Raw genomic sequence first — 12,458 nt, 5'->3', positions numbered from 1 at the left:
GTGCTTATTGGCTTGGTTATGATGATATCTATTCTTTTAAATATGGAGGTGTATCCATACTAAAGGGTGCACTCTTTGGTCTGAATCAGCAAGTACTTCCGGCCCTCTTCATTTTCCATAAAGAAGGTTGTATCATACATATTCGGGTTGTGAATTAGCCTTCCTCCAGTGCTATTGTATATTTTTAGAAATATTTAGTAAGTTAAAGGAACAGAGGGGGTGTGGGTCACTCACCTTCAGTGCAATTCAATATGATTTTCACATCTACACCCACCCCTTTAAAAAGATCTTTCCAATTAGTTCTATGTTGTAGGACAGATGTTATGATGCTGATCTTGGAAAAAGTAAGCTAAGGAGAACTTCAAGGAGAGAACTCAGATATGGATTTTTCACCCTCCCTGTGGCATGGCTACGTATCTGGTACACAGTTAATGCTGGGATGTGCATTTTGAAACGTTTCGTGGATCCCTTTTTACTTTGGTGGCTTTCCCATTTGGGAGGAGAAGCTAAAGCTTCTGCAGTCCTTCCTGGAGCTTGTACTGCTCAAGTCGGAAGAGCACGAGTTTGCCCCTGAACATGACCGTGCCTAGACCCCTTCCTGAAGCAGATGCGCTCGCAGGGCAATCCAACGGCAGTCCAATATCCATAAATAAAGATGCAGGCTCCATCCTGATTCGGTCACATCAACTTTTTTTTTCTCCTGCGATACTGCCCCCAAGGAGAAATGTTACTAATGCTTCAAAGAAGGTCTCCTTAGAAGAAAGAGACCAACCTAGGATCCCTACCTAGAATAATAAATAGAGCAAAACTCCGAAGGCTGCCTTGGTTCTCCCACTCTGGTCCTACAAAGAGTAGAAAAGTATGGCACTGGAAAAATGATTGAATTCTGGCTAGAGATGAAAATGCTGTGATTGAAGATTTTCCAGAACAACATGTACTTGGAGCTGTATAAAAGAACCAGTTCTCCGGGTGTGTGAGCCAAATGGCCCGGCAGGCTTGCCAGTGTGCAGCGTATTTCACAGTGGGAGGAAGAGCCTGGCTGCTGCGGCTGCTAAAGCACTTGGCTATGAGCTGAAGACTGGTGGTGGGCACCCACCGGCTGCTGTGTGGGGGTCTGCTTCCATGAACATTACCTCCAAACCCCTCACTGTCGGCGAGTCAATTCTGACTCATATCGACCCCATAGAGCAGAATAGAACTGCTCCTTTGGTTTCCAAAGGGAACTGTTACAGGAACAGAAAGCCTTCTCTTTCTCCCAGGGAGCGGCTGGTAGGATTGAACCGTTGACCTTGTGGTTAGCAGCCCAGCACTTAACCCACTATGCCACCAAATTCACCATTGAGTCGGTGCTGACTCTTAGCCACTCTATAGGATGGGGCAGAACTGGCCTAGGTGTTTCTGAAGCTTTAAATGTGTATGGGAGTCGAAAGCTCCACCTCTCTCCTGGGAAGCGGCGGGTTGCTTTAAACTGCTGACCTTGCAGTTAGCAGCCTAACATGTAACCACTGTGCCACCAGGGCTCCGGCAAGATGCCAGCCTTGGAAATGAGGAGCCATTCCTCTCAGTGCTTTGGGGCTGCTGGGAATGGGAATTGGTTTGCCAGCTGTGGGTTTGATTTTCGGGATTATAATTATTCAAAACTGTTGTTTCTCCCCTCCCCCTAGTCGATGCCATAGGTAAATTAGGTTCTTTAAAAATGAAATAAAAATCTGCCCATTGAAATTAGCCTGCTCCCCTCGGCTTGTTGGTGAAACCTGCCTTCCTCATCCCAACCTGAACTCCTCATATGTCTCCTGACTGAAAAGGAAGTGCCAAGAGGATGGCTTCCGGCCAGGAAAGCACAGCTGGTTTCTGTTTCCTAAGATCGCAGAAGGGACAATTAGCATCACGATGCATGGCCCCAGGTGATTTGCTTGCCTTTGAGTAGCCCTGATTAACTTGTCACCAGGGGCCTGAACAACCGAACACAATAGTGCTTCATCATAAATCACTTTGAACTTGATCAAGGGAGGACTTAGTGTTCAGGACTGGGTCTTCATTATATGCATGAACTTGAACAGTCTCACGACCCCACCCCTAGCCAACAGGGTAGCATCTTCACGTTGCCGTTCTTGTTGCTGTCAGGTGCCATTAAGTTATGGCTGACATTCTGGGTCCTAGACAAGTAGGATGTCACAAAGCTGGTCATTTAGCCCCATGCTATGGATGGTCCTTTGCATGTCAAAAATTTTATCACCTGTTGTTGTTTTTCTTCTTTCCAAAATTTGTGTTTGTTTGTTTGCTCCTTTGCTTTTTTAGTGATTGCCCTGGACCAGAACATTCTCCTTGCTATTTCCTTTATGTGATGCTTCCAATGTAGCAGCTGCCTGGGGGAAGTTAATCTTTCTCTATTTACTGATACCGAGTTTGAACAGAATGTCAATGACGGAATATATTGTCTCTTACACCCTTTTAAAAATGCCAGAAAAGGCAAACAGGAGTTAAAGGCTGGTATAGAAAGTCGGCTCTACAGAATGAGGAGATCAGCACTCAGACAAGAGTTCTACATCTTGAGATTATTACTCACTCACTCACTGAGTATCCAAGGAGCCCTGGTTGTTTAGGGGCCTACATGATGAGCTCCAAAACACAAAGTCAGTGGTTCAAATCTACCAGTTGCTCTGAGGGAGAAAAGATGAGTCTGCCTAGTTTTGTAAAGCGTTTTAACACCTCGGTAACTGAAAGGGGGCAATTCTACTCTGTGCTGTAGGGTTGCTGTGAATTGAAATTGATTCGATGGCAGTGAGTTTTATCTTGGTTCGCTGGGTGGCCTAGGGCAAATCCCTTCACCTCTCTGAGTCTTAGTTCCCACATCACTCAGGTAGAGGATTTTGTTATTTAAAATCCTTTGATTTTAACATTCTTGGAAACTGTTACCTGCTTCCTCTGCTGATATGGAATTATTGGTTATTTCTTCACATGAGAACATTAATTTTGTTTTTGTTCTTAGGTTGCAGGGTGAAAAATGGATGAATGTGAAAGTGGGAGACATCATTAAATTAGAAAATAACCAATTTGTTGCTGTGAGTAATATTTAAAGAATATATCTTATTAAAATAGCACATGTGCTGATAATATTTACATTTGCAAATTTAGTAACAATGATGATTTAGAGTAATTAAGGACCAGTGGATATTACTAAAATGTTTTAATTATAAAATGTTCTAGAAAGGTAAGTTGATTTGCTACTTTAAAAAAAATTTTTTTATTTGCTACTTTTGATAACATGGAAACTCACACGAGGCTGAGTGATTACCACCTGATGTGTTTCCTTTGCTACATTTTAAATTAGTAGATGCGAAAGCCTTTCAATCAGAATGTTAATTATTTTATGTTAATAAAGGCTTTTAAGATGCTCATGAATACATAACGGCTTGTCCTTGGATATATTGAATACAAATCTTTAATAAAATGACCAGTATTCTTAAACTACAACATACCGTATATACTCGTGTATAAGCTGAGTTTTTCAGCACACTTTTTATGACGAAAAAGCCCCCCCTCGCCTTACACTCGAGTCAGAGTCCCCACTTACCTGTTCTCCCGTGCAGTGCGGGTGTTCTCCGGTCTCCCGCTCATCTGCCGCGCCTGCAGCCTCGGAGGGTGGTCGGATGACTGCTGCTATCACTGCTCTTCTTTCTCCTGCTCGCCGGCAGCCTCTGAGTTGTCCGTGTCGTACTGGGCAAGAACCTGCCCGCTTCTGTGTGCTGGTACCTGGGGCGCGCTGCATCCTTGTCAGATGGATGTCTGTTACGGCTGCTCATCTTCTCCCACTCTTCTCCTGTGACCAATGACGTAGCCCTTACAGTCTTACCTGTGCTTGGTCGCTCCCCCTTGCTCCACCCAAGCAAGCATTGCCAAATACAAGTACTGGTATATCTCTGGTCTTGGATATACAGTACGTTTATTTACAGTACTTAGTCTGCTATTTTTTATTTTCTTATTAACCCCTATCTGCACCCAGTGTTGACTATGCTTGCCTAGTGCAGCCTGTGTTAGGGCTCATAGTATACACGCTGTGTTGTGTAAGCACTGTGTTACTGCATGTGTTGCACTTCCCATACATATGCAGTAACACTGTGTATGCAGTAATGCAGCGCATGCAGTAACAGAGTGCGTACACAACGCAGCGTGTATATTATAAACCCTACCACTGGCTGCTCTATGCAAACAGTCATGTCATCACATTCTGGAATATCATCAGCCTGTTTTAGGCCTCAAACTATACAAGCTGCATTGTGTACATGCGGTAAGGCAGTGTATGTAGTAATACAGCACATGCAGTAACAGCATGTATAGTTATTGCTGATACCATAATGTTTTTGTTGACCCTCTTTTCCACTTACAGAGCTAGTTTACTGCTTTTCTTTGAAATAAATCTTCAAAAACATTTAACCTACTGATGCCTCAAATAATGAAATTTTATTGGTATCTATTTTAATTTTGAAATTTACCAGCAGCTGCTGCATTTACCACCCTAGACTTACACTCGAGTCAGTTTTACCAGTTTATTTTGTGTGGTAAAATTAGGTGCCTCGGCTGATATTTGGGTTGGCTACTACTCGAGTATATATGGTAGTTGAAGAAGCAGTAAGCTGCTAGTAACCACCAGTTGCCTTGAGCTGATTTTGACTCATGGTGACCCTGTGTGCTGCAGAGTAGAGCAAAGCAGTACTCCAAAGAGTTTCTATGCTTCAAGAGCAATTGTCAGGTGTTTCCCCGAAGGTCTCTCTGGGTGGGTTCGAACAGTGAACCACTGGGTTAGTGATTGAACACTTAACTATTCGTACCATTTATGCTCCTTTCTGAGTAATTACAATGAGAAAATGCTTATTGATTGTTATGCATTAATAACATACTAATTCATGAGGTTTTACTTGGGGTATCAAATACACTTTACTTTAGATCCTCAAACTGCCTATAAAATTTCCTTAATAAAGGTCAAGTGTTTAGGTTAATCAATGTTAAATTTAGGGCAGCAAAGGCTGTTCCAGATAAGGGGTGACAAGCCCAAATTATTGTAGTTTTATGTCAAATATACATTAGGTGACTTATGAACCTTTTTGTGATAAGTGGAATTTTGTGTATCAAATATGCTGTTCATTAGCTTTGAGACAGTCATACATAAACACACACACATGCACACACACACAATTGGACTCAAGATTTATTTAGAATAGCAATTCCTACACATTCACATTCAGAAATAAACTTTTTCATTAAATCACAGTGTTCACGGACCACCAGTCATGAAAGAGCAAGTAGAGAAATGCATATTTCTCTGGCAACCTCAGTTCCTTGGAAGACAGTTGAGAAACAAGAATAAACAACAAGGTGTTGGGGAGTGGAAGTGGTTAGCCAAAACAGGAGTTTTGAAGTTAGTCTTTGCACTGTAACTTGGATTCCTCATATGGAAGTGCCAGATTCTCATTCACAATCCATTTACCTTTATTTTAGACACAATTTAAGTGAGCTTGTCCAACTTACTTTCCAGCCCATTAAAGATTAAGAGCAGCACTTCAGGATGGTACCTACTAGAAGTTGGTAGGTTTGAGCCCGTTGTTACAAGCCAGCTTGCCAATCCAACTGGTGCAGGGATTATGCATAAGGTGGCTGGGAGTCGGAGCTAGCTCAATGGTGACTAACACCAGCAAAACCTCTGCGAAAGGAACATATCTCACTGATAAGATCAAGGCAGATAGAGTGTAAGGTGCTGGATGGGAATTAGATGGGAACACAGTCCCCATGTTAGTCTTTCAGTGACAAGACAGACTTTATCCTCTCCTGCTTTGGTTTCTTCTCGGGTCACATCTGGATGGTAGACCACTGCCTGACCTTAAATATTCCATCTGGCCCACTTATTTAGTGATTCTCTGTCCAAGCAGAGACTAGACTACACATTCCTTGAAAGTACAGATCGTGATAATGTACTTGGGCTCTAACACCCACCGCCATGTTGGATCAGTAAATGTTGGCCGAATGAATAAATGACACTCATGATGCTTCCTTCTGAGTGGACAGCCCTAACATACTTATTTATTAAACTGGAATGTGTGGGTTCTAAGAAGTGTGCAGTTAGATTGTCCCCCAATCCCCTCAAACTACTGTTCTCTGCGAGGTATGTGCTGGATTATAGCAGAATTAGAATAAAGTATGCTGTATGTTTGTATGAACCCTGGCTGTGTAATGATTAGACATTGGCTGATGACCACAAGATCAGCAGTTCAAAACCACCTACTACTTCCTGGGTGAAAGATGAGGCTTTCTATTCCCACAAAGTGTTACAATCCCAGAAACCCCCAGAGGGGAGTTCTACCTGGTCCTATAGGGTTACTACGAGTCACCATCTACCCTATGGTAATGAGTTTGGTTTGGGGTTGATGCTGTTTGGCTCTTATTTTATTTGATACTGAGTATTTCAGATGTCTGGCACATTGGAGATCCCAATAAAGTATGTTTGGAATGAGTAAACACAGGACTTTAGCCGAGGTTCAGTTTTTAACTGAATATTTTGTACTAAATGGTGGAATATCTCCTATTCTCCATGTATTTTTTAAATCTAAAGCATATTTGGATTGAATTCCTAAGGCTCCTCATTTTATTTGGTGACCAGAAAAAAAATGCCGAGTTTAATTCAAGTATCACAATGAGATTAATCTGTGCTAGGGCGATCATGAAATCTGTCGTTAGAAAAACACCAGAGGGTTCTTGACATCATGAGCACTGGAATTCTGGGGCCAGGCACACTTTCCTCTGCTCCTGATAGCAGTGCTGTGGCGTGGCTCTGTTTCCCTTATCTACTGGGGTAGAAACAACCCTCTCACTGAACAGAAGCATGGTCTGAACACTTACACATACAACCCAAACAAGCACTGTTTTCTGCCACAGAAACGGAAAATGTCGTCTTTCAGAAATGATGGGGCTAGAAAGACGGATTTGGTCCAAACTCCAGCCCTCAGGAGTGGTGGATGTTGCCGTTCTCTCTCACTGGCTGGGCACTTCCTCTGGGCATTTTGGACAACCGGCTTTCTGGGACATCTTTCCAGAGAGGCTGCTTGGTTGCCGAATTGCCTTCATTGTTCTTGTAAGTCAGAGTTAGTTGCTATTTTGCCTAACTTCTCCAAATAAACCCTTCTTTAGTTTTATTATGGGATACTAGAAGCTGAGTATGTCCAGGGAGAGAAGGTTGTGTGTTTTTACATTTGTCTGAGCTGTGTTGAAGAGGAAGCGTCTTGCTAAAGTATCAGTGTACAAGGCATTAACTTTTTACATTAAAAAAAAGTAAATGGCCAATGCTTTGTTTATGAGCGATTGCCAATTTGTTGGGGTGAAGGAACGAAGGGGAGGCTTTGTTTTGACCAGTGTGATGTGTCTGAATAAATGCTATGATGTCTGTTATTTTTTTCCTCTCGCTTCCTCTTCTTTCTCATCTTTTTCTGATAGGTCTTGAATCAATTTAATTTAATAAACGAAATCAGTGCTGTAGGCGATTCACATTGGAAGGTACTCAACATGGGCCCGTTGCACCTGAAGTGTATATTTAAATGAAAACAGTCGCCTACCATTTGATCAGGAGACTTGGTGGTTCCGTGGGTTAGCACGCGGCTGCTAACGGAAAGGTTGTGGGTGGGAGCCACCAGCTGCCCCCTGGTGGAAAGGCGTGGAAGTGTGCTCTCACAAAGATGGTGGACACCATTGGAAACCCTCTCAGACAGTTCAACTCCGACCAATGGGGCTGCTGTGAATAGGGATTAATCAGATGACAATGGGTTTGGTTTGGTATAATTTGACATGTAACTAATATTTTCCTGTGTCATTCGGACTTCTGCCCATATTAGACATAGGTTCCCAGATGTAATTTATACTGTACGCACACTATTTAAAAAATTATTTTAGGGTAAAAAAAATATATATAGTATTGTGGATGACGCAGATGATTAAGAGCTCAATATGTGAGAATAACTTCAACAATGGAGATCCCAAAGTCATGTTTACACTGATGGTACACATTTATGCTGCCATCAGGCTATGCATCAGGCACTGCCATTCTGATGTTCGTTTATTTCTGTAGGGTTGGTCTTTGAGCACCAACAAAACAGAGCTACACAAAGCACAACTCTCGCTAGCTTCCATGGCTGCATTTCCAGGGGTTTTGTAGCTAGAGGTAAAGAGATACATTTTGGGGCCAGGCATTTTGAATTCTAGTTCCGCGTTATCCTGGAAAAGCATCAGAACTCCTGGAGCCTTCTGCCGGGGACTGTGTCGTGATTCAGGGCTTGCCATGAACTTGTTAGTTCATCTGGTGGGTTGGTCAGAACCTCTTCCATCCTCACTGCTGGGGGTTCCAGGGTTTCTCATCCACACAAGGGGAACAATATTACCCCCAGAATTGTTGAGAGAAAATGATACGAGTTAGCATACTAGTGTTGTGTAAGCTCTTAAAGAATTTTATAATTTTAAGGTGTGAGTGTCCCTTGATAGTTTTTCTTGACCTATTCTTTAACTCAACACATGCTAATTATACCTACTAAACCTATAAGAACAAAGTTCTTGGCTCTGAGAACTTGGAGAGGCTCAGTGGAGTCTTTTCATGCCTCCTCAGACTGGAATATTGACCCCAGCTATCTAGGAGGCAACTACTTTTGCTTTCTGCTGCCTGTGGATGGTGGAGAGGGAGCTTTGGGTTGGAAAACACTGCTTCATTCTTGAAAAACATAGCCTTGTCGCTCCTAGCAAGGCATGGGAAGAGGAACCAGTACTGGCAGAAGAGAGTACAAATGGGAGTCTTTTTTTTGTTTTGTTTTGTTTTTTAAATAATCATTTTATTAGGGGCTCATACAACTCATCACAATCTGTACATGTCATCTGTGTCCAGCACTTTAGTACATATGTTGACTTCATCATTCTTACGACACCCACTTTCCACTTGAGCCCCTGGTGTCAGCTCATTTTCCCCCCTCCCTCCCCAGCCCCCCTTCCCCCTCCCCCCGATAATTTATAATTTATTATTATTTTATCATATCTTACCCTATTCCACGTCTCCCTCACCCACTTCTCAAATGGGCGTCTTAAGTAAGGTGATTCCAGTTGGAGTTCATCATTGCTCCCCTAGCCATTGTGAATTCTGATAACCATACGTCCTCTACCTGGTTCTTAGTTTGGGCTAACCTCAGTCGGGGGGACCTGCCTTCCACCCTGGCCTGTCAGAATGCTCATGAAACCTTTCCCCAACTACCAGCTCAGCGGAGTCTCGTCTCTCCCCGCTTTGGCATGCCCACATCACTTTGATAATAGGTTTCTTAGGATATTTGTCATCTTCTTCCTGTGCTGTTATCAGACGCCAGTGCGTCGGCCCTGACTCAAAGCAACCTTGTGTAAAACAGAAGGAGCACCCGCCCTGTCCCTCTCTGTCCTCACCGCTGTGGTCATGTCGGAGCCCATTGGGGCAGCCAACGTGTCAGTCAGGTCATCTCCTGGAAGGTCTTCCTCTTCATCATTGGTCCTTTACTTGGCCAAGCATGTTGTCCTTCTCCAGGAACTGGTCTCTCCTGACAACACACCCAAGGTCCGTGAGGTGGACTCTCACCATCCTCAACGTCTAAGGAGTCTTCTGGTTGAACTGCTTTCTGGAAAGCTTAGTTTGTTCCTCTGGCAGTCCGTGGGATTTTCAATATTCTTTACCAGCATCATCATTTAAATGCATCAATTTTTCAATGGCCTTCCTTGTGTAATGTCCAGCTTTCAAGTGTAGATGAGGTCACTGGAAATACTATGGCTTGGGTCAGGCACACCTTAGTCTTCAAAGCGACATCCTTGGTCTTCAACATTTTAAACAGGTCTCGTGTAGCAGGTTGACCTAAGGCAATATGCCCTTTGGCTTCTCGATTGCTGCTTTTATGAACATTGATGGTGGATCTTAGAAAAATGAAATCCTTCACAGCTTCAATCTTTTCTCCCTTTGTCACGATGTTGGTTATTGGTGCGACGTGAGGGTTTGCATTCTCTTTACATTGCGCTGTAATCCGGACAGAAGGTGACAGGCCTTGACCTCCATCAGAAGTGCTTCGGTCCTTTTTGCTTTCAGTACGCAAGGTTGTGTCTTCTGCACATTTCAGGTTGTTAATCAGCCTTCTTTCAATCTTGATGGTGTTTTCTTTTTCTTATTTTTCAGTCTCTCGAGTTACTTGCTCAGCATCAAGATTTAATAACGCTGCTGAGAAGGTGAAATCCTGACAGACACCTTTCCCAATTTTAAACCTTGTAGTACTCCCTTGTTCTGCTTGAAGGAGCCACCTCGTGGTCTGTGCACAGATCCACAGGAACACAATGAAATGTTCTAGAATTCCCATTCTTCTCAATGCTATCCATCGTTTGTTCTGATCCACACAGTCGAATGCCTTGGCATCGTCCATAAAACACAAGTAAACATCTTTCTGGGATTCTCTGCATTCAGGCAAGCACCATCTGACATCAGCAATGATATCCCTTGAGGCAGGTCCTCTTCTGAATCCAGCTTGAATTTTTGGCAGGTATTTTGTCATTCACGCTCAAAGTGTCAACGCTGTTCTTGAGAGATTCTTGAAATTCAGGTAAGGTATACTCAAGGCTTTTGTGGACGTACTTTAATTTTCCTCAACTTCAACCTGAACTTACATATGAGCAATTGATGGTCTGTTCCACAGGCAGCCCCTGGACTGGTTTGGGCTGCTAAGATTGAACAGCTGCTTCATCTCTTCCCATAAATATGTTCTTGTTGTTGTTAGCTGCCATCGAATCGGTTCCGACCCAGAGCGACTTTGTGCACAACAGACTGAAACACTGCCCGGTCCTGTGCCTTCCTCACCATCGTTCCTATACTTGAACCTAATGTTGCAACCACTGGGTCAAGCCATCACCTTCAACCTTTTCTCCATTTATCTTGATGTTACCTATTGGTCCAGTTATGAGGATTTGGGTTTTCTTTACATTGACTCATAGTTTATACTGAAGGCTGCAATTCTCGATCTGCAGCACCAAGTGCTTCAAGTCCTCCTCACTTTCAGCAGGCAAGGATATGGCATCTGCATATCACTGCTCTAGTCTATTGGATTCCTGTATGTGCCATCTCAACCATACAATCTTGGAAGAAAAGGTACTTTCACTTATTTCATCATCCTGATTACATGTACCTCAAAGGGAGCCTTGCTGATAATGGCACGTTAGGTGTGGGGCCGTTAACTGAGAGGACGGTGATTGCAATCGGTCATCTGCTCCACAGGGGAGTGGTGAAGTAGTCTGATTCTGTCAAGATCTACAGCCTCAGAAACCCTGGGAAATAGTTCTGCAGAACCAGCTCAATGCAGTGGGCTTGGCATGGTTCCATATACCATATCAGAGATGAACTGGGCTGTCTGGAGGTACACCAGGACTCCCTGATTGATGAACTCTTACTTACACGATCACCCATGTGGTCGGAAACAGAGTTCTTGAATCTCTCTGGTCCCTCACATCGCTCATTTGTAAGGTAGGAAAAGGAATTCGGCCAGCCCTGCAGGATTTTTGTGAGCGGGAAATAAAATGTGGCATGTAGAAAGCTTTGGGGGATATTGCTGTACATACAGTAAGTTCTCACTCAGCGCTGCCATTGGCACTCGAAAGAGCCCTGGTGACACAGTGGTCCTGCTAACCCCAAAGCTGGCACTTTGAGCTCACCAGCCTTCCCGCAGGCCCCAAAAGTGCAGGTCTGGGAACCCGTAGGATGTCGGTGTGCTAAGTCTGATGGGCTCTCTGTAGCTCGGAAGGGCCTTGAGGCAACAGGTTTGGGTTTTTACTCTATTGACATCACTCACGCTTGCAAGTTGAATCGAAACGTCTGAATTGAGTCAAATCTGGTCCCAGGAGAGACATCGGTGGTTGGGGAGGAGAGCAAAATATAGGTGGTCTTAGGAGCCCACTCACCCCATGACTGTAACTCTCAGATCAGGTCTCCTGGCCAAGGCCTCAGCAGTGGGAACTCATGAGGAGTATGCAGAGAGAATGGAAGAGAAAGGTAGGAGGCCAGTGGAAGCAGGGAGGTAGAAGGGAGAAGTCCAGGTTCAGGGGAGTGGAGGGAGCAGGATTCTCAGCTCTGGTTTCAGCCCCGGGAAGCCCTCACTGCTCATGAGAGGCTGCAGACACCAGGTGGTGGTAGTGCCGCAGGTACACCTTCGTGCTCAGCCAGCTGCCTGCAGACTGCCATGCTGCCCACTCCCCTTGTTCACCCCAATACGACTCTGCTTACCACGGAGCACAACAGGACACAGCAGAACACCGATCCTTCTCACAGGGAATTCTTTCCCAAGAAAAGTGACTCTGGGTCCCAATCGGTGTCTCTCTGTTTCAAACCTGCCTCCCATCAGATGATTGCAATGAGAGAATTCTGGATTTTTGTTTACAAATGC

At 44.0% G+C, this 12,458-nt stretch overlaps 1 protein-coding gene across 1 annotated transcript in view; it reads left to right on the top strand.

Moving 5' to 3' along the window:
* The window catches only part of ATP8B4 (ATPase phospholipid transporting 8B4 (putative)), a 254,036-nt gene that overhangs the window by 118,613 nt on the left and 122,965 nt on the right, over nt 1–12,458 (top strand). Inside the window, exon 7 of the mRNA XM_045286465.1 lies at nt 2,990–3,062. Coding sequence (XP_045142400.1) covers nt 2,990–3,062 — 73 coding nt within the window. The remainder of the gene's footprint in view (nt 1–2,989; nt 3,063–12,458) is intronic.

This window comes from Echinops telfairi, unplaced genomic scaffold, assembly GCF_000313985.2.
Source record: "Echinops telfairi isolate 266 unplaced genomic scaffold, ASM31398v2 ScPeMD7_8;HRSCAF=38, whole genome shotgun sequence".
In the NCBI taxonomy this organism is placed as follows: domain Eukaryota; kingdom Metazoa; phylum Chordata; class Mammalia; order Afrosoricida; family Tenrecidae; genus Echinops; species Echinops telfairi.
This window is presented reverse-complemented; position numbering and strand designations above follow the sequence as displayed.